The 23,725-nt window shown below is 34.1% G+C and overlaps 1 protein-coding gene across 1 annotated transcript; it reads left to right on the forward strand.

Moving 5' to 3' along the window:
- Window positions 1-4,525: 4,525 nt before the first annotated feature.
- On the forward strand, window positions 4,526-18,738 carry LOC123717434 (organic cation transporter protein-like). Its single transcript, XM_045673421.1, has 11 exons — window positions 4,526-4,877; window positions 9,092-9,281; window positions 10,305-10,434; window positions 10,983-11,111; window positions 11,761-11,953; window positions 13,418-13,523; window positions 13,888-14,135; window positions 14,907-14,986; window positions 17,602-17,777; window positions 18,120-18,292; window positions 18,597-18,738. Exons 1-11 carry the CDS (start codon window positions 4,567-4,569, stop codon window positions 18,736-18,738), a joined length of 1,878 nt encoding a protein of 625 aa, XP_045529377.1. The 5' UTR covers window positions 4,526-4,566.
- Window positions 18,739-23,725: the final 4,987 nt, after the last annotated feature.

Genomic DNA, 23,725 nt, shown 5'->3' on the forward strand with positions numbered 1-23,725 from the left:
CAAAAGTAAATCTTAAATCGACATGAATGAAATCGCAAGTGTTAATATTATAACCACTTAATTACCAACCTTCATTAAAATACATTTCAGATTGACATAAATAAACAAATACGTGTTTAAATATTTTAAATTTTCGGTCTGATAATAGCGATCCTGATTGCAATGTTATATCGCACGAGTCCAAGGTTGCTTCCAATAGATCGCTATTGGAATGTTCAGAATTCCAGCGCTATTTTGGCTTTGAAAATATCTATTATAGTTGTTTGAATTTATTCGCTACAAAAATACAATTCTATCCTCTATTATATTAGTATTAATATCGAAATATAAGATTTTTTTGTTAAGAGACTACTGAATATCTATTATATATCTATACTATTTATGTTTTTATCCTACTCATCATTTAGCAACAAAATATGCTCCATAAATGAGATGCAGTTTTTCGAACGAAATTCTAAGTCTAAATTCTGGAAATCACAGCAGCAACATCACGTGAACATGGAAGGCACTTCAGCAAAATCAGTAAATCGCATCCAGAAATAATAATTATTAACATACTTAGTTACTTGCAAGATTTCGACAATTATAATTATCACAAAATCCATCCAAAAATACGCCTTTTGAAATAAATTAGTACTAAATTAGTTCTCATAAAAACAATTCAAATACAAGATATACCATTTTACAAGATGAACGCATAATTTTTATCAATAAACACGAAATACAGTATTATAAAGTATTATGTAAAGATTTACAACTATTTAAGTAACAATTACTCGTACATGGTAAAAACATTGAGGTCATTGCTACTCGTTCCAAAATACGCAAAACACATCTTATCACATGCATTTAAAGCACAGAATAGAATGTCTGTTTGAATTGCATGCAAATTTGCTTTATATAAAAATGGACTGTGTGTAATTGTAATAAGGTTGTTAGTCGAATAAAATTTCGATAGGTTAAGGCAGCACAGGTGGTCAGTAGTCAGAAATAGTACTTTTCTATCACACAAATAATTTGTTACCCATAATTATCAGGCAGTGTTTGCAGTGGCTTGTGTAACACTCGTTCTACCTAAAACGAAAATATCGTAGCGAAACCTTAGGGTCAAAAATTCATGTCAGACAGGTCAAATGTCTAAGAAAACACTTTTTCAACGGATTGAAGCTATGTATTATTATTAAAAACTTATAATTATTTACATAATACAATAGGTCTTACAAAAGACAATAGGTCACATCTATTCAGAAAGTAATATCAAGAAAAAGATATAGAAAAGTGAGGCCAAAACCAAGTTGTGGTGCCTAATATAATAATGTAATTGCTGAGTAGTTGGGATTCTTATCATGACCTACAAGAGACCGTTTATTACTGACAATCACAAACGCACAATTGTACTATTTAGCTGTCAGAACCATGGTCATGTTGGGAGTTGAATTTTTAACATCCAATCCACACGAGGAGTATAGAAAACTGCTTACATAAATGATTGATTTCTTTCCGCAAAGATGTTATTTTTCCGACGGGTGTGTTCAACCTGCGTATTTTGAAGTTTAATAAAGTTTTTCTAATAATATTTTATAGTGTTTAAAAACCACGTAAAATGTCAAATTTAGTAATTCGTCTCACAGTTTCATGGCAAGCGGAACAGATAAGTGAAGCAAGAAAGTACTAAACTGGTGCCCAAGGTACAATAAACTAAAAAGAAGACACAGACAGATTAAAAGACAATTTTTTATTTATTTATTAACACTTCGTTAGATTACAGTTACAGTGAACATAATCAAATGAAAAGGAGGGCAACTGGCGGCCTTATCGCTTTCGAGCGATCTCTTCTAGGCAACCACTGTGAGTAAAGAGAAAAAAATGTATTATATTACATAAGGTAGGCCAGAAATGCCAAAATATATATTTCATATAATTATAAAGGAGAAACTAAACAGGAACAAAAAATAAACTAAACTGATAGTGGATACATGAAAAACAAAAAGTAAAAAGTGCACATCAATCACGATAATCTAATTCAAGATCAATCTCACGTCAGTTAGTAGTTAGTAAGAAAGTTAGGGATACGATGTGGACAGGTAATGTTTGTACAGAAGAAATTTAAAGGATGATAGAGAAGTAGTTAAGCGAATAGGGACGGGAAGCGAATTCCATAGCCTTGCTGCAGAGACATTAAAGGAATCGCCAAGGAAACAGGAGTTATGAGATGGGATTTCAAGGGTATAGTTTTAGGAAGAGCGTAACCTATAGTTATGGCCTCCCAAAAAGGGAGAAGAAGGGGAAGGAGTTTTAGGGTTGAACAGGATAGAATATAGGAGATGGAGAACATGAGTATCACGTCGCTGACGAATGGGTAACCAGCCTAGCCGCTTACGGAACGCTATATGGTCGTACTGTCTCAGACCGAATATAAATCGTATACATAAACTTTGGAGTCGAATTGCTAAATAGACTGGATTTAGCAATTCCTAGTTTAGAGATTAGAGAGGAGCAAGAATCGGCGTCGTCCAGTAAAGGCAGGAGGAGAGATTGTGCTTGTGAGGTTTTAGTGCCAAAGGGAAGAAAATTACTGGTGGATAAAACAGATTAAGGAAATAGCTGGTGGTATGTGGCAGAGACTAGCAAAGTGTACACAGGAATGCCGGGATTTGTAGGAGGCTCTTGCCAAGAAAAGGTACACATATTTCTAAAAAGAATGAAATATAAATGTGATTAAGTGTAAAATTATCTGAAATAAAAGGCTATTACTATTAATAAGCCTCGCAGTTTTATCTCGGGGCCTTTATCACATTATGAAAGACCTTTAAATTTCAGCCTAAGCACTGTAAATCAGGCCCTCATTGTAAAACTTAGACTACATATAGTAGCTTATGTTACCATGGTAACCCTTTCAAAACATATTGTATAGTCTTCATTTTGTTTCACGGTTCCAAATTGATGTTTGCACTAACCTAACCTAATAAATAATTCATTTAATAATGTTATCTTGACCGTGGCATTGCGTTCAAGGTAATTTTAATCTGAATAAATTTACAAGAAATTACTGATAGCTCACGCAAAACATTTACTATCAAATAAAAATACGATTTTTAATTTTAATGTTTCCGAAATGCAAATATGAACAGTGATGACCTTGTGTCTTCAGCGAAGGCTTTAGCGCGCGATTCTCATCGGTGAGGTCGTAAATTCGATCCCCGGCGGCGCAGCAATGGTCTTTCTTTCTATGTGCGCAATTAACATTCGCTCGAACGGTGACGGTGAACATTGCGAGGAAACCAGCTTGCCTTAGACCCAAAAATTCGACGGCGTGTGTCAGGCACTGGAGGCTGATCACCTATTTGCCTGTTAAGATCAAAGATCATGAAACGGATACCGAAATATGAGCCCCAGTCCTAAAAAGCAGATTTTTAGAATGATAAATATTCGTAATAGTAATTATTCATAAACTTAAGGGCGGATACAAGACGAAGGCTATTTAAGGTGTCATAACACAGGCATTAGGTCTTAGCCTCGGAAACTAGAATTTTCACCTATATCACAAATGCATCAGTAATTACAAAGCACTACTCAACTTTTAAGGCAAATAAATCGTAGTTAATCAAAACTAACACTTCCTGCCTGTATCCTAAGTGAATATATAACTAGCTATATAGATGTAGGAAACAAGTATTTCCTAAAATTCGAACCCAGAACCGGAAGAAGCACACAGATAAAACATTATGTTTTAATTGCAAAACTACTGAAAGGCTTCATTATAGTTCATCATCAGGCTACATCTTTTACACTTATGTATTTGGTTTACGCAAGTATTACAGTGTACTTTAAATAATAGTTAATTTTCTAGCCCTAAACAAGGATGTACACATGCGAAACGCGAACAACAATTTCCTTATAAAGTTATTAGGTCCGTTCAATGCCAATTGCGTACTCTTTTTATAATTCTCAGAACATTCGAGGTAACGTATGGTTTGAATTTAGTACGTCAGAATTAGGTTACATAATGTCTAAAACATATATATCACCTATGACATGTCTAATGTATATTCATTATATTTATTCTCGTATTTGTTATGTGATAAACTAGCGGACCCGACAGACAGACGTTGACTAGACAGAACGGACGAACGAATTCGGACGGCTCAGACTGGGAATCGAACCCAGATCGTTTGGTTAAAACCAGCTGTTTAGTTGCAGAATAGAATAATAACCTAGATACCAACTGCAGCGTAATTTGCCGGGCTGATTGTGAATGTAAACAAACCATCAAGGGCGCCATCCAAATGCATATAAAAATCTACGTAAATCGGTCCAGCCGTTTAAAAGGAATTCAGTCATGTAAACACGTATAGTAGAATAATTTAAATTAAGATAATGTTTTCAAGGCCAATACGGCACGGCAATCTTTATTAAGACTGGCGAACTAAAAAGTGAAAAACTAGAGCACTATCTATTCCACGACTTTATTATCTCGATTGTATCGCTCAATGACATTGCCTTTTTTTTGTTCCAGGTTGTTCTTACAGAGTATGTGGGTGAAAGTTCTTATTTAACTCAAACAAGATGGCACCCCAAGAGCGAACTCCTTGCTGTGACGACTCCCGCCAAAGCGGTGACATAGATAAACCAAGCATAGACAATTTTAATAAATCTGAAAGTACAAATGTCACAGATAAGCGGAAAGCCACAGATTTCGACGATCTATTGCCATATATAGGCGAATTCGGTTTATATCAAAAAATATTGTTCTTATTGATGATTCCGTTCGCATTTTTCGTCGCTTTCGTGTATTTTTCGCAAATATTCATGACAATTGTCCCTGAACAGCATTGGTGCTGGATACCGGAGCTAGCGAATTTGACAGTTGAAGAACGGTAAGTGCTCACCATAATATAACAGATTTTCAAGGACGCATTACAATTTTATGCGTGTTTGTCAAGAGTAAATGTTCATTTTTTTAAGTTTAAACTGCTTCTATTTACGAAGCGTTTATGTAGTACAAACAAATAAAATGAAATTTGCCAACATAAATCTAATAGAAGAAATAGAGTTAGAGTAGAAACGTAACATAAAATATATTTACTTAATTGTTTAAATATGAATCAATTGCCCTTAACCAGGTACAAACAAACAAGTAGACAAAATATTTTATGAATGAGATTTTATTTATTGACATTGACACTGTTAAATTGGCAAATTAAATTAATTATTGGCACGTACCAGGAATAGGAAGCTCTATAAATTAAGAGCTTTAAGTTTTATGAAATAATTTAATAATTCGAAAAGGATATCCTTAACGATTTTAATTCAATTCAATGTTTGAAGGTTGATTTTAATTGAAATTAAATATTATTTGTATTAAATAAATGCGTTATGGTAATATCTATACAGACTGAAATAAATTACGACATTACACCTAGATGTAACCTTAGTATATAGGTAAGACGTTGATCAACCTACTATTAGTTTAGATAGCAATCTATAATTTAAAATGTAGGGAATCTCTGAAAGATAAATTCAAGTAAATTAATATTGTTTTTTTGTAAATATTATGTATGTATACAAACATAGTGATAAGTTTACTAGAATAGAACATACACACAATGTTAATACTCGGAACAAACGCAGGCTGCACTTTTCCCGTACTAGACTATCTAAAGTTAGTAATTCCTTTGTGGGAAAACGGAAACTCTTTTTTAATAAAATCCCAGAGGCTCTTTTATCTCTGCTTTTTAATAAATTTAAGAAATGTATTTAAGAAAAGCTGTGTAAAAAGACTTACTGCGATTACGATTATCTAGTTGATAAAAGGGCCTGGGACTAGTGGTAGACAGGCTGCTTCTAATTAATAAAATAAGTGTTTGATGATTTGCAATTTTAAAAGAGTACCGAAAGTTTTTTACGCCAGCTTTTTCTCTCGGCCTACATCCTCTGTGTTCTTTGCCGATGAATAGGGATATCTACTTATTTAAATTTAATAAAGTGGAATATGTGATACTTGTATCATATCATCAATAAACATTTTTTAACCAACAAATTTATTATTCTTATAGTATATGTGAAAAACAAGTAAATAACCCTTTTAAACGTACAAACTCGAAACAATAAATTAAAAAAAATAACCCGGACCTCCGGTTTTAGTAAAAACTATTGATGTAATTATTATTTTATTATAACGTAATGAACTGTTGTGGTTGCATCAACTTTAATGATGTACAATATGAAGCCTATTGTGTCGTTATCGTTAAAACTCTCGTGCCTATATCTGTGCAGAGAATTACTAAACCTTGGGGCAATAACAGTGCAGAGGATGGAAAAGTATGAGTTGTAAGCAAACGAAAACTATAACGTCTTATGGATGTAATAAAAACAGACAAATTAATTTTAAAAAGAATGTTTAGATTCGGCTCCTTCCTGCCCTCGTCTTGATTTCCTGGCGACGCCCACATATACGATGTAATGTAATCATATTCGTAGATTTTAGATCCCGATAAAATATAAAATAGCCTATATTCGATTGCTCTATAACAAGGAAAACATTAAGTTTATGTTATTATATTTAATATTATACGAGCTTCGACGGAGTGAAGGCTTCTTCCGTCTCTCAACTTAGCGAAGAAGAGATTATTTTCCTATCTTTTACTTCATCTTCCCAGATTTTTGGTGGATGTCCTCTCTTTTTTCTTCCCATTGAGCCATCCCATTTCTACTTTAGCTTTTTTGTAAGACTTCGTATTAAACTGTTTTTTTTATTTTGTCTTTAATCGTTAACGTTAACATTTTCTGATCTTCTTTATTGGGAATTGCCAAAGATTTGTTCAATTTCGTTTAGGTAGTCGAATACCTAAAGTTAATAACGACCATTTTCATTGTTGCGAGGATGTATACGATTGTGTTGGACATTAAAGTTTGGAAGAACGTAGTCAGGAATCCTGAAACTGTCTGTCATTAAATTCTAGTCGTCTAATTTAGCGTGTACCCCATCTGTGCTATATATCTATGCTACCAAGAAGCGACACTAAGTGCTTCAGAGACCTCAATATCTTCAATAAAATTTTCTTTAGAGGCAAGTGTACACGTCGTACTAAACAATCGTTTTGTTAATTTCTCAATTGTACGATAAAAACCCCTTTCTGAGTCAGTCAGCACTTAGCCTTACATACTGAATTGACAATTATATAACAAATTGGCTAGATTAAGGCCGTGTTAAGGTCGCTCTGGTCGTGCAATTCGAGCGAGGTCAACCGTAGACCGTGGGTTTGCTTCCCGGTTTAAACATCTAATAATTCATCAATTTTAACTGCTTCATTGGTCTAGTTAAATTCAGCTTTTGTTTCAAGGATTAAATTTAGGCGGACAAAAAATTCCAGTGTATTTTTTTGTGTATTAACACACCAAACCAAAAGTACTTACTTCCTTATTAACTAGAATACAAACATTGGCTTAATAATATAATTTTTCACTAGAAACCGAACTTAGGACCTCTAAACTTGCGTTATCAAGTCTAGTCCAACAAAGTCTTTGTACTAATCCGTACTCATAATCAACCGTTACTTAAGACCTTTATTAAAAGTATCAAAAAAGTTCACAACCGAAGTTTTTCTCTACTTCTTTAAACGCGTTGTCTCAGTCAGCATCTGTTTCTTTCAAATGCTTTTTTTATTGACAAGCAGAAGATCAAACCACTGCGCCTAACATACATGTAACTTATTAATCTGTAATTAGAGATTTAATGAACGACTCTACACAGCTTTAATGATTAGAGTTATCAAATTAGGAACAGGGCGATATCCGTTTAGTTGTAGGAAAGACCTTCTAATATTGGACCTTGATTATGACATTACGGTTGCAATTATTAACTTACGGTTGAGTTACGATAACAGTTAAACTGGTTTCAAATAGTTACATTAATCCATGTTTTATTCATAATCCTATTTAATTGCGCCTAATGTGATGTCTCGAGTATTTAAATCCAAGATTATTATTTCATTTTTATATAAAGAGAAAGGATATTTTCCTTTTAACTTTAACTTTAGTGTGAATTACAACTTCAGTCCAATCCTCGCAATCCCCGGCTTGTATGGGGGTTACCCGTTTTATACGGAGGATTAAAATCGCGTAATATGAAAATACATTATAAGAGAACCGTGTTATAACATTCACAAATTTCGTTAAACATAAATTAATCAATAAAGCTTTTTAATAAATAAATATAATAATAAATTTGTCAATTATATAATCCTAATCCTTGAGATTAATTAGCTCCAGTTCAAATAAATTGACCCAAAACTTAATTGCCAAGCCCAAAACTTGGCAATTAAAAAGTGTGGCGAAGATTTTCTTGCAAATTCTCTTTGGTCGCTTTACAGCCTTGATTTGCGAACTGGTAGTAAATGTAAATTTAGAATCAATTTGACATCTTTTCTATTGACATTCATAAGTATACTTGGTTACCTGTATCAATCAAAGTTATTCTGAGTTTGGCCTTACTGTAAGTTATATAGGTTTATCCGTTTTAATGCATTTAAACAATATTTCTAACCAGTCTCTCACTGTTAAACAAGAAATGTCGTCTTTTATAGATAATGTGAAATGCGTTTATATTCTTTAAAAAAGTTTATAATTGTAGTATTTAACCAAAGACAATCCCGTAGACATGGACCCTGTTATTAATTAATTTACAATCGGCCTCACAAAAGCTATGAAATTTATGATTCACGCACACACACAAATTTATTCATGTGACTTTGAATATACAAATGCCTGCCATTTCAAAATACATAAATTAAAATAAATCAATGGGGCTACAACCTTTTAGGTCTGGGTCTCCATTTTCAGTATCTGTTTTATGATCATTTATCAATCTAATAGGCAAGTGCGTGATCGATCTTCTGTGTTAATATTCGCCGTCGACTTTTTGGGCTTAAGGACGGTTTCCTTACGATAATTTCCTTCTTTGTTCGAGCGAAAAAATGCGCAATTAGAAAGTCCATTAGTGCACAACCGGGAATCGAACCTCAGACATGCGAGTTGCACGCTAAATCCACTAAACCAACATTGCTCATTTATGTACTTAATATTTTTACAGCCGAGCCCTAGCAATACCAGCTAAAATCGGGGGTCAATTCTCACATGACAGGTGTCAAATGTATTCAACTAACTGGTCACTTGCGCTGGCGCAAGGAAGAACCACACCCGATGATGAATGGCCCATAGTGCCATGTGTCACCTGGGAGTATAACAGGACAGATGTGCCATACGAAACTATTGCATCCCAGGTAACTTGATTCATACATGCACATTACTTGTACAATCAAAATGTGATGTTATATTTTTGTATGACAGACCAAAACACCAACACTAACCAACAACAGAACTTGTTAAGGGGCGAAGGGTGGGGGGGATAAGGGAATGAGAATAATTTTATTACAAGAAAAATAAAGCCTGTATAGATGAATAAAGAAAACCTAGCAGATTGTCCGGATCGCGGATCTTTATGATTTTTTTATGAAGGGTGTAATTATAGGGCACTGTAAGCGAATACAATTATGTTATAACTACTTTCAAGAGCCTAGAGAATTTTAATAAGTATATCTTATAATTAGCAACACAAATTATGCCTGAGCCTTTTTAAATGTTAAATAGATTTAATATAATAAGTGAATAACACTTTTAGTGTTACCAAGGTTAGCTAACAGACCGATGACGGATCCTTGACATTCCACGATATTCTCACAGTTCCAACGAACCTTTCATACAATCAGAGGCAAATGTTTTGGCCTGTCCCCACAGCTCAGTTGTTTATCGATAAAATGTCATGTAAAAATTTATATGACATTTTCATGCCTATTTATATATGGCTGATTGTGCGGATATTTGTAATTGATCGATCTAACCACTGTACCACTATCTAGGCAAATAACGAATATTATTATATATCCTGTAAATTGACTGTTTCGATGAACGTCAACTATACAACGATCCTACGAAATTATTGTATAATTTATTGACTGCAGAAGTGTATGATTGACACACTTTTCCAAAAAAAGATTGCTTAGAGTGATTATTTTTATGGATTCTTCTATCTATTTTCTTACTCACTTACCCAAAAAGACCCAAAAAGTGTCGCGTCAAACGCGCTCCTAGTCTTGTGTCAATCCAATTGCTGGCTTTAAGCTGCAACAGGTCCTCCTCCAAACTGTCGTCCAGCGGTACCTAGGGCTCAGGTACTTCTGTTGAGATAGACAAATATATCTACTGCAATCTAAAGGAGTGTTCTGATACACCTATGTTATGTACAGCTTGACTGGGTGTGCGACAAAGACAACCTAGCAGCTACAGCTCAGGCCATCTTTTTCTGCGGGGCGATCGTCGGCGGTCTTGTCTTCGGATGGATCGCTGATAAATATGGAAGGATACCGGCTTTAGTTGGTAAGTTTTCGTAAATTAGTCCGTAGTAATAAAGTACTCTTTAATAGGACGAACGAAGGATGATTTTTAAATTTATTGTTAATATTGGTACTAAAATGAGTAAGTTTTAACTATAATGTATCTTTGTTATCTAATTGGAATAAATTATTATGATCCAGTGATTCGTATGACTAAAGATACATCTAATTACTGCATTAGTATTTAAACATAAAGTTATATTGTTGAAATTTTTTAAACATTAAAGCGTTATTTAGAAAAAATATTACACACACTCACTCATACTTTTAAATAATAAGAAATTTTTATAAACATTTTTTAAAATTCTCAAATATTAATTTAAATATAACATATTAACGTTCGTCTTTAAGAGCTGGGAACCCTCTCACATGTATTTTTTTAAAAGGTTCCCAAATTTTACACATTGTAATGAATTCTTAGAATTAATAATCACGTTTTTTTATTTTATTAAAAGGAAAGATAACATTAAAATATCTAGCTAAAAAAGTAATAAGTAAATGACTTAGATATAATAATAATGTTTGTCACAGGGACAAATATGATGGGTTTTGCCGCCGGCGTGGGAACTGCCTTCTGTCATAGTTTTTGGTCCTTCGTGCTCTGTCGGTTTTTCGTTGGGCTGGCATTTGATAATTGTTTTACCATGATGTACATTTTAGGTAAGTAATTGCACTGTCTGAAATCACGATCATTATAAATCATTCTTCATTCGGTGTTAGACGTTTTGGTTTAACCTTTGTTAATAAGAAATTATTATAGTCAAACTCCACTACAATTCAATTTAGACTTTGTAACTCGAACAAAATGATATTTCCCTACGAAATATACATACACTCCATAATTCGATTTTCAAAAAGCAGACTCCGTTAGTCGTAGTTAGTAAAATTCTCTAGTTAGAATTCTCCGAAATTATAGCAATGAAATCCAAAATGAATGTTTGGCTTCGGGGCTTATAATCTATTGTTAATTTGTAATAAATATATACGACAAAACTTATGTTGAATAGCTTTTCAAATTCTTCTCTACAAATCTAAAAAAACACTTCGAAATCGCGCGTTTGTAAATCGAAATCTCAATAGTCAAATCAAATGTATCTCGAAGTTAGTTGTTAAGTCGAAAATTCGTTAATTCAATTTTTTTGCATTGCACTTGAGTAGATATTCCGCTGTATATTACAAAGTACATAAAACTTCTATATTTTTTATTACTTAATAGTTTATTAAACTGCAATAATAATACAATTAAAGAGTTTTAAATCAATTAATTTATACATCCAATATTAATCATTATGTCTGTATCTGTTTTTAGTTTTAGAATACGTAGGACCAAAATGGCGTACATTCGTTGCCAACATGTCCATAGCTATATTCTTCACTTTTGGTGCATCAATTCTGCCCTGGCTCGCCTTGTGGGCAGGCGATTGGAGGAGATATGCGTTAGGAATAAGTCTGCCATTTATATTCGCTGCTGCTACGCCTTGGGTAGTTCCAGAAAGTGCGAGGTAAGATTTCCTTTAATAATATCTAGGTGCTTAAGAATGTAGGGCACGGCTTATAAAAACATTTGCAACGTAAATTATTCACCGTCCTGAATGTAAATCATAGTTAGTTCGTTTAAATTTAGCTTATTTCCTACTATTAAAGTATAATTACTAATTGGTATACACTAATCACACATAACAAAAGTACCACTAGTTACCACTTACCACTTATTCATATTGATTAAATATTTAAAAAAATAGCACACAATATATATACAATAAATAGGAATGCAAATGTCACATTGTCATAATGTATAATAATAATAACAGTTATTTATTATTGTGTCAAAACTTATGGTCTAAACTCCCTCCCCAGCTGTAAAGGTCTTCAAAAAATTAATTACCATCCCCTTGAAAGCATTACACGATCTATAACTTCGTGAAGGTGATTAAATAGTTTATTAGCCATGGCGTATTAACTTTTAAATAAAACGTGTTGCAGAATGCAACTCACCAACAGCCATACACAGCCGTAATATAGAAAAAAAAACAACAAAAATTTTGTTAAGCATAATATCATCCAGCTAACTACTCACCTTTTAATAATGAGTTACATATTCTCGTAAATTCTGTCAATGTAAAACTAAATGTGTCAGGTCTTATTAAGAGTGCGCAAACAAATATTGTTGCCGTCATGCCTTATGTGGTTAATAATCAGTAAGCCTCCATTATTCCTTGGAACATTCGGCCATCTTTACAAATGATACATGTGTAACATATACATTTTATTACAGTAATAATCATATTTTTTGTCATGGACCTCTTTTTGAGTATAAGCCCCTCCCACTGGCTTCATCTCTCTCTATCTTGAGCAGTTTTCTCCCAATATTCCCCATCATTAAGCTCGTCAGCCAAGAGGGCAACCTCTCTTTCTATTCCTGGTGGTATTTTCAATCTTGTTACTCTGTTTCTCTATCTGTCATTGTTCGTGTATTAGTGTGGCCCGCCAATTTCCATTTTTGCAATGGGATAGTGCAACAATTTTTTCGTTGGAAATAAATTTACCATCACATTTTTCGGTTACGCATCATCTTTTTCTTGTCCCTACCTCAGTTGATTCCAAGTGTACTTTCTCCAGCGGAGTAGGCATAGCATGTCGTTTAATAATGATAGTAATAATTCTATAACAATTAATTAAATTCTGTAATAATCTTAGTAGTAATAAGGTAATATGAAATAATTGTATTATTTGTGCTCATGTCTATGATAATAAAAGCGTTTTGTTAAACTTTATCTAATTTAACCTTTAACTTTATTAATAGTAGACCATTTGCTAAAAATAAGGTCTGTGCTGTGCTTCTTATTTAGTTTGAAATTTAGTACACTCGTTGACAAGTTTGTTTGTTTGTTTGTTCGCTGCATTATATAATATACAAATCATTCAAGGACATACTAGAGGCCGTTAATTTCTTTTCCGTTTTCCAGATGGCTATTATCACAAGGCAAAGTTGACAAGGCTCTGATAATTATGAAGAAATTTGAGAGGATTAATAAAAGACAAATTCCTGATAAAATACTCAATGAATTTACTGTAAGTTAGTAATGGAATTAAAAATCAAGAAATCATTGAAATCTGATTATCCAATAGTTATTAGGTTGATGAGAAAAATTAACGGATAACGCCTGACTTCAAAAAATTTCAAACAATACAATATAAAATCAGTCCAACCTTTTTAGAGCATCAGATTTCTGTATCTGTTTCATGAACATATTGGGTCTAAGGAGAGCCGGTTTCCTCACGACGTTTTCCTGCACCGTTCGAAGGAATAAAAAATACCCTTATAGAAAGAAAGTCCATTGGTGCACAGCCGGGGATCGAACCTGTCTACTAGGCCTACTAGGCCAACTCTGATCTATTTCCAAATAACACGATATTTGTCTTTACCTATTTATAGGAAGCCTCACAACAAGCCCTCAAAGATTCTGAAGCCCAAAAGACCTATTCAGTCCTGGACATCTTCAAAACCCCTCGACTCAGGCGTAACGCGATCCTCCTCATCATTATCTGGATGGGGATATCACTAGTCTTCGACGGACATGTCAGGAATGTTGGATCTTTGGGTCTGGATATATTCATGACTTTCACAGTGGCGACAGCAACGGAATTCCCAGCGGATACGTTTTTGACACTCGTGTTGGATCGGTAAGTTGTGGATGAATCTCTTAATAGTGAAAGTACTGTAGTATCTAATTTTTCTCCATCGGCTGCGCGCAGCGAGTAGAGACTGCGCATCCCCGCGCGCTGCAGCTCCCATCAAAGGCTATAAGGCCACCCGCGTACCGCCCTGTATCAGCAGGGCGCGAACCAATACACCACCCGAAGGGGGCTTATGCCCCAAAAGGGCCAAAGTTCCCCCCTTTCGAGGGAGTGTGCAGCAGATACCACGTAAATCTAATTATTTTGGTGGTGGCGCACGATTGCTAATATTTGCCTGTTGGACTGTTAGACTTTTGCTAACTTACGTGCGTATGTATATTTGTTTTACCAAAGACAATTGAAGTAAGTAAACAAGTCATTGCTTTGGAAAACTGTAATTTGTGTGGTATCTAGAAACGTGACGACGAAACAATACATCACGACATGACGCTCTAAAAATCCTTTCTATGCACTGACTGGGGCTAGATGATAATTATCACACGAGGGGTTTTTCCACAGTAATGCGACATTAATTGTCTTTGGTCCCTAAATCCTTGGTTTTCTACAAAAGAGTTAATGGATGTTAGTGTTGAGATAAAATTTTGTACTTACATTACATTTTGATTGTTCTATTTTAGATTATGATTAGGATCTTTGACATATATTATATACGTTTAGAGAGGAAACATATATGTGTGTTTCCTCTAATATATGTCAAAGATCCTAATTATAAACCAAATATATATATATATACTATAATTTAGATACTTTTTATAGATGGGGTAGACGTTGGCTAGCTTGTGGTTCAATGGTCATCAGTGGTATTTTCAGTCTACTCGCAACAACTGTACCAGTTGGTAAGTATTTTGTTATCTTTCACGTTTGATTAAGATTAGCTATCACCTTTTTTAAAATAAAATTACCTATTATTACTTAAATTGTTTTTTAATCTAATTTTCAATTCTAAATTTACAAATTTAAAACCACCCGTTATTAAATGTACAATATGATCGATATTATTAGAAATTGCAAAGCTAACAATTAGTGATAATTTAAAGTGTTTCATAACTCCAGCGACGTAAAGGCAGTCTTAATATTTTGATCCATGTTAAACAGAAGATGAAAATAAATGTCAATACATGAGGCGTAACATTTTAATTTGTATTAATCATAAATTATAATGACACACTTAGTTACTCAGGTTAGCCTTTTTTCCATAACTGTGTACAGGTTTTTCCCAGAGCCTAATCCTGGACTTCCTTGTACCTTATGCGCATGAGTGGATCGTGAATTTGTAGGGCTCTGGGCTATTACCTAGGTAACACTGAATTTTTCTAGAAAATGACAAACGGCTTAATGTAGAAAGTTGCCAATACTTTTATTGTTTTTCGAAGTATTCTCCGTTTTTTTTTACCAGTGTGCAGTAACTGTCCTTCCATCTTTTAGCACAACTGTCGCGAAATGACCTTTCCTACCAAAGAATGAGGCAATCATCCTTGACTTCTTTCTTTCTTTACCTTAGTTGGCCGATCCTCGAAATGAAACACCCACTGAGCTGATTGCCTTTTGGTTTCGGGTTCGTAGCAATATAGCCACCTATGACGATGGCAAATACAGCATTTTAGTAACCGCCATTGTACTTATCTAACATTTGGCGAGACCAATGCCTAAGCTTGCCCATATCTGCTGATAGGTCACTCTAGTAACTTCCTCTATTATGCGTCGTACAGCACTGATGTTATCTTCAGTAGTCGCTGTTAAAGGACGTCCCTGACGCCGAATATCATTGAAATTGCTACGTCCACTCTTAAACTCGTTAAACCAATTGTATATAGTAGCAGGAGATGGGGCTTTATTTATAAATACTAATCGCAGCCTATCATAGCTTTGTTGTTGAGTAAACCTACAACGAAAGTCATAATAATAGGTTAGGGAAAAAGTTTCTTCGCATTTTTTAAGAAAATTGACAACATTTTTTTAATACAGTTTATTTACATTGAACTCTTCTTACTTCTTACGAACTCTTGAACTTACATTGAAGCCATCTTGTAGGTTGGGACATCCCATTGCTATAGAAATTTTGGGGCCTCTGATCAAATCCCATTGGTTGCAGCTGCAATTGGTAGTATCAGCAATTGGTTTTGGGTCCTCTCGTGATGTTAACCTGACACTGCCTAAGGAATTCTGAAGAGACCGAAACAGATCCGACCGACCGACAGGAAATCTGAAGGTGCAAGGTCAGGACTATACGGCGGATGTATTAACACCTCCCAACCGAGCTCTCTTAATGTTTACTTAGTGGCTAAAGATGAGTGAGGTCTAGCGTGGTAACAGCTCATAATGAATTATGCCCTTCCAATCCCGGGTTTCGCCACAGTCTGTGAAGACTGACCGGCCTTTGACCTTCAACCTTTTCCGCACGTTCTTGTCGTACGTGATCCACTTTTCATCAGAAGTTATTAGCTTCTTCAAAAATGGTTCGGTTTCATTACGTCGTAATCAAGTATCACAAATGAGTACGCGGTTTATTAGGTTTCTTTCAGTGAGCTGGTGTGTTACCCAAATATCGAGCTTTTTTGTGTACCCTCTTTTTTTTTTAAATGCACCAAAACTGTTTCGTGGTCAAATAGATTTTATTACAAGTTCATACATACTATAATGCGAAAAGACTTTTTTCCCAACCTAATAAATCATTGAACGAAAATTTTCTCAATTCAATATACTAAGGTTACAGCCAATTCACAAAAACAAATGACAAATGACTGCAGTATACTACGTAAGGTAACCAAAGAGTTCTAAAATTGAAATTCAAAAAGTTTTCATTAGCAATGTTTCATTAGCAACTGGCTAGTTCTAAACATTTTCAGTGTTACCCACGTACAACAGTATTGCAGAATAAATTTACAGAGAAACCTTTGTGTATTTTGGTGCGGAAAATTTCTTTATTTGCTCATGACATTGTAAGTCCTTCATTAAATCACAATTTAAGGAAATAACTAATACCTGATTAAGACGATAGTTCGTTATTGTTGTCCTATATTTGTTATCTATATATGACATCCTGATATGAAGAGCGCTTCGCTGCACAGTTATTGGTAAATTAAAACATTCTTTAAGATGGTATAGCAATTTTGGTATCCGGTATATAAATAATACATCAACAAGTTTGTGTTCATAAATTAGCACAAAAAATACATAGTCATAAGCATAAAATATGGCAAGAAGTGTTAAAAATACACCGATCGAAAACAAGCCACGGGGAAATCCCAGTTCCGTTCGATGAATTTTTGATCTCAGGTTTGCCAACCTTATAATTGTTTTTTTTTTGCCTATCGCCTATTGTTTTCAGTGGGGACTAGGGGACCCTTTGTATCTATTGGGCATTAGGCTACAGGCCAAAAAGCTCTTAAGTAGGTCGGCCCCTGCGGATACGCAAAAAAATTGGTAAATACTTATTGTGTATTTGTTTTAGGCGGTCCCTCAGCATCATTAGCTATTTTGGGACGATTTGCAATAAATATATCGTACAACATTGGTCTTCAATACGCCGCAGAGTTACTTCCCACGGTTGTACGAGCCCAGGGCGTGGCTTTGATACATATAATGGGTTATGTAGCATCTATATTGGCACCTTTCGTTGTTTACTTGGTATGTCGCATACTCATACATATTTAGAATAATAAAATGGCATAATAAAGTTCTTCGTTTTAATTTAAATTCTTTAGACACTTAAAATTCGTCGATAATAAAGAACAATATACGATGACTAAAGCTAGATTGTGAATATCGAATGGACGGACACATCCACTAAATGGTTTTCATGGGCGGCAATTACTGCCTTTTAACACGTCAAAACAAAACATAAACAGTTATATAAATTGTTATTAACAAAAACAACACTTTGCCATTAACGAAAATTTATTAAATTTGAAGATATCTCAAAGAATGTTGTATATGGTGCATGTAAGTTACGTTACGATACATTTTCAGGCTACGATATCCCCGGAACTACCTCTCTTAATTCTAGGGGTTTTGGGTATTTTTGGTGGGTTCCTTTGCCTCCTACTGCCAGAGACTATGGACACGGAGTTGCCGCAAACTCTGGCGGACGGAGAAGAATTTGGAAAAGACCAGAGGTTCTGGGATAACCCTTGTTTCCCCAGGTAAGAAAGCTACTCAAAAATAATGACGTTATTTTAGTACTTGGAAATATCTAAATATAAAGCATTCCAGGTGTGTAAAAAGTTATATGCACAACTTCTAATTTCAATGTCTTCAGAGGCTGAGTTTCTTGCTGTGTTCTACTCAGATCATTGCGCGTTAATTTTAAATATTAATGTATTAGAAGCCCTTGCGCATAGATAATATAAATAATTGAGAGAATATTGAAATATATTGTGCCTTTAAAACACATAAAATTTGTGTAAAAATTTATGTTTTTAAATAATAATTTATTATTAATTTAAGGAAAAAAGAGATTCCAGTACAAAGATTAGAGGCCCCTCAAGAGAGCTTTGTGAGGCCCCTCCCAGGAATAGGTTCGCGGGCCTCCATCAGAGCATCCATTCGTCTGTCAGCTAGATCTAAACGTAATGATAATATCTCTTAAAAATAATAGTTTAATACGAATTACACCTATGAAAGAGGCTAAACTGATATTTACTCTTCAAACATTCTGTCAGGCGTTATATTTACGATTGCAAATCTCTTGGACATTAGTTATTGATGGAGAAATTCTTCATTGCGAACAATACGTTGAATAGAAAACACTTGCTATGACGTTAATTATATTAAAAATCTTACTTCTGTAATCGCAATTTTGCCATTTTAAAAAGTTAAAAAAGAAAGATGTCTCTCTTAGAACTTAGTTTGACAGCTCCAAAATTGTAAAAAAAAAATACAAAAAGTATAAGCAAAGATCAGGGCTGGATTTAGAGGAATGCAACCGGGGCTACAGGCCCGGGGTCGCCGCAAAAGAGAATTCGGACGGAAATGCCTTAAAGTCCGACTAGTGAACACTAGTATACAACTTTTCTTTTGATATGTTAGTTACATACTAAAAGAATAGACTTCGCTTTTCAATAAATTATTGATCGAAAAACTGATTTATTTTTTCATTATATTTGAAAAATTATTTGGGGCCAGGGGGCTTCCACTCCTTTCTTGCCCCGAGGCCTTCAGAACTCTAAATACTGCCCTGGCAAAGTTTTCCGTTTTATATAACATGGACAATTAACTCCATTTTGGTACGTATTTAATAACGCTAAATTTTAGATTAAGATTTAAGAAGGTTGTTTTTTGTTAATATTTCTTGCCATTTCGGTGAAAATTTTGTGAATTACGTCTGTGATATTTTAGAATAAATAATTTTGAACTTTTCTATTGTTTTTTTTTAATTGTTTCTATTAGATGGTAATACTAGGCTCTAATAATTGAGTTATTGAATTAAGTAACGCTATGAACGTTTCTGGCAAGTAAAGTGGGGTCATACGGGTTCCACATACTATTTTTATAACGGGCAGGAGGCCATGGATACTCTCAATGCCAGAAGGCTCGCAAGAGTGTGGCAATTGATACGCTCTTTTCTTAAATGACTCTAAGTCAAATTGGTAAAGATATACTTCAGTAGGCAGACTTTTTCCACTTAAAACTGCTTTAAAAAGCACTCAGTTATGGAACGGTAGGCGTCGTGGTCATAGGACTGGTATTTCGTATTCTGCCTCGCCGTCCTCTGAATAATCTCCATGGTATGCGGTAGAAGATATAGAGAGACCCAACATCTGTAGCAAAAGCCAAGGGATTATGCCGCTAGGAATGTGACTAGTGGTCGAGGATTCCGGAAGAAAAAAGACATCCTCCTTGACGTACACGCAAACACCCGCCTGCAGAACTAATTAATGTTGTGCTTCCTAAGAAATATCGGTCTCAGAATCGTGCATTAAATTAGCATTAAATATCGTCATTGTAGAACAATGTCGGATTTGAAAAAAATACAAAATCCAATTTTTAGCATATTCTGATACTACATTAACTAAATGTTAAGGCTATATGAAAAAAAATATCTTTTAAATTACAAATTAATTAGTCGGTAAATGACGGATTTGATAGACGCTCATAAAAAAATGACCCTTATGCTTAGAGCGATGCGTCGTCGCTGCGTCATTTTTCATATATTTTGTATAACATGCCCCACTAGACCGTTGCGTCGTCACCTGCGATGTTTCAACGGATCGACGGACAAGAGACGAGTCGAGGGAGGGTGATGCGCTGCGTTAGCGAAGTGCCGCTGCGACGACGGACAGTGATCCATCCTACCAGAGGAGGAAGCTAGACGAGCGTAACAACATCCATTGCGAAGGCTGAACTGAGACGCAGCCAGTGTTGCTGCGACGCTCTTGCGTCGTCGCAATGCAGGTGTGGCATCTTACTCTTACTCGTCTCGTCTACGACAGGCCTTTGCCTTCCCGCTCCCGACGTGTCCGCGCAAGCGTCATTATTCGAAATATACCAAAGTTGTATCGATACCGACTATCCGTCAGTTTTCTACGGATAGTCGGTATAATTCAATTTAAAAATTTCATTTTCAAAGCAATTAAGTTGGCTATATGATAATACATTAAACTGTGGAGTTTATATTATATTTAAAAAGATTTTAATTTTCAAATTGTATGACATTTTTCTGTAGACATAATAGTGACGCGTGAACGCAACCGTTATTCAATGACCATGCTCTTTTATGTAATTGTCTGTCACTTTGTTCTTTGTACTAAATTCAGTTCCAACTTTATTCTACTGAAAAACTATTATTATTTGTACACATTTAATATATTTTTATATAAAATAATAATCCTACGTGTATAATGTTCTACGTGTATAAATAAAAAGAAGTAAATCTAATTATTTCTGTAGTTTAGAACATTTTAATTAATCACCGAATTCATATTATAATTTTTACACACTGATACGTTTTTCTATTCAACATCACCTCCAGAGGCACGCATAATAAAAAATTAACGACAATTATGCGAATGTCTTTGCAGACGATTTACTACTACTATTTACGAATAAGCGAAATTATTACAGATGAAAATATTAACCCAAACATACCATCCTACTTGTTTTCTTAGAGAAGATCCTATTATGGTCGGATATCTATATCCGTCTTCACCAAATCAATCTCGTCAGAAAATCTGCGAGTCCTTAAATATCAGCTCAGCTTTAAGCTTTAAATACCTTAATATCAGATCTACCACCTTTACCACAATCGATTAACCTGGCTGATGACAATAACGGACAAACACCTATACCATCACCAACAAAACCCCCTGGTGAAACATGTAACGATTTTCGTCCCACTCACAATGATGTTTATAAATCATTATGATTGGAAAGACGTTACTATTAAGCGATTAACAAATGGTGGAAAATAATACTCCTCCAAAAAGGGCCTTCTTGAACCAGAAAAAACTATGCCTTACGCGGGTAAAAATAAATATTAACACTTGAAGAAAAACAGGATGCATTTAATAAGTTTTAGAAATTGAGTTTTCTTGAGAAACAATGGTATTGTAGGTGATTAGTACATGTCGTAATGAAACAGTGATGTGTCCTGACAAGGACAGTTGTAAACGTTATCGTCATGAAACAATAATTTGTTCTGAAAAGAACAGTTAATTGGCGTTATCGTTAGACCACGATATCAAACTGTTCTGAGAAGAACACGTTCGTACCCTTCGACGGTTGCGTGCAGAAAAGGACAACTTTTTGCCGCGCCTCGATTTTATTGTCTACGCACCCTTCGCATCTTGGTACCACATGTTACCACTAGTGGCCAGTGTAGGATAACTTTTGTATATAAATCTACAGTTTTTACAAATTAAACACATTCCACATTCCATCTTCACCTCTTCTCAACGAATTATTAGGAAGTTTTATTTTAACCAAATAAGGACCAATCAACATAAACCCCAAAACAACCTAAAGTATTAATTAATGCATGTTGCGAATTATACTACAAAACAGCAGGAGAAAATGGTCTTCAAAGAGTTTAAAATCATAATCGTCAAATTCATTTATAAGTATTTTGTTGCTGAAAGAATTATCAAAAATAGAGTTTGTAAAGGAATATGGTATAAATATAACACATAGATTTCTTGAAACACACCCAAAACGAGGGTGATTATGTCTACATTGTTATAGAAAGTGCTGCTGAGCACAAAACAAGATTAATGGAAATTCCTTGTACGTTGGCCTAAACTAATGGGCGTTTGTTATGAAGTTATAGACGTAAAGATCAGAAAAAAATATTAGAATTGGCATACAAGAAGTTTGTGTTGAGGGGACTGAGAGCAGTAAAGTTCTATATAAATATCCTTGATCTTATAAAGAATACTAGAAATTACAAAACTCCAGCCATAGACAAAGCTTATAAAAGTGAAATTCCAATCAGTAAGTAATGATAAATATAAACATCTTATTAGTCTATACAGTTCATCAATAATACCAGCGAAATACCATAAAATTTTCAGAAGTTTAATTTAAGGACGTAATGTTACTGATGACGGCCGACCGAATAATGTAAAATTGTGTTTTTTTTTCTTCACATTTTTACTTTCTTTATTGTTAATTTTTTTTTGATCTCTAAAGTTGTGATTTTGAGAATTTACTCATTTTAATAAATGTCGTTTCTTTTGTAATTACATATATATACTTATGATAGATTCTCATAGAATGATGGAGATACTTAAGCTATACTTATAAAACATGATTAATGTGTAAGTTTTAGGTTATTATTTAACAAAAAATAAGTTATCCCATCCACATAGAGTTAACACTATACCGTCTGGTTAGTCTATAATACTAAGAAATGAAAACTATTGATGAAAAGTACGACCAGTTAGTCTGTGTTTGTGTTAGACATCTTTATCTGGTTACTTAAAGACAGTAGGTCTTTCACTAGTAGTTAAAATAAAATATGACAGATAACATATCCGTCAAAATATTAGGCAGTAAGTTGATAGAACATGGTAAAGTATCTTTCAACAATAACATTCCGAGGAATAATGTTGTATACTACTATGCGACTGTGTTAACTCCAAAGTAAAACGAAGCGTGTGATTTTTCTAGAGAACTGTGTAATGTTGTTATTTTTAGTTTGATTTAAAACAAATGCTTTTGTTTGCATACAAGATGCAAATTTTGATAATTGCACATATAAATTAAAAAAGTTATGACAAAAAACTAACATGATTATTTGAAATGGCTGCCCTGTAAAGTTTATTATTTGTCAGATCCGTCGCTATTCTACGACAAGACGATATATATACAAATATTAAAAATAGTTTATGGTTATTATGTTTAATTACACATTATTGTTTAATGTTACAACTACCTGTAGGAAGACTAAAAATCATATAAATAAAGTGTTTTTTTTATTAACTCCTTAATACTCCAAACCTAAAATATAAATCGAAATACCAGAGTTCAAAAATTCTTTCACCATGCAATATTATCCTAAGTTTGTTTATTTTTTTTATTTAATTATTAGTAATCTTAGAGCTAACATACATATTATAAAACAAAACACTAAGACAATA

This window comes from Pieris brassicae, chromosome 12, assembly GCF_905147105.1.
Source record: "Pieris brassicae chromosome 12, ilPieBrab1.1, whole genome shotgun sequence".
Lineage (NCBI taxonomy): Eukaryota > Metazoa > Arthropoda > Insecta > Lepidoptera > Pieridae > Pieris > Pieris brassicae.

Excerpts from the sequence above, each read along its gene's own strand:
- LOC123717434 (XM_045673421.1), top strand. The coding sequence starts at position 4,567 with ATGGCACCCCAAGAGCGAACTCCTTGCTGTGACGACTCCCGCCAAAGC. Across the intron at positions 9,282-10,304 it reads ACGAAACTATTGCATCCCAG|CTTGACTGGGTGTGCGACAA; the intron begins GTAACTTGATTC and ends TGTTATGTACAG. Across the intron at positions 14,136-14,906 it reads TTGACACTCGTGTTGGATCG|ATGGGGTAGACGTTGGCTAG; the intron begins GTAAGTTGTGGA and ends TACTTTTTATAG.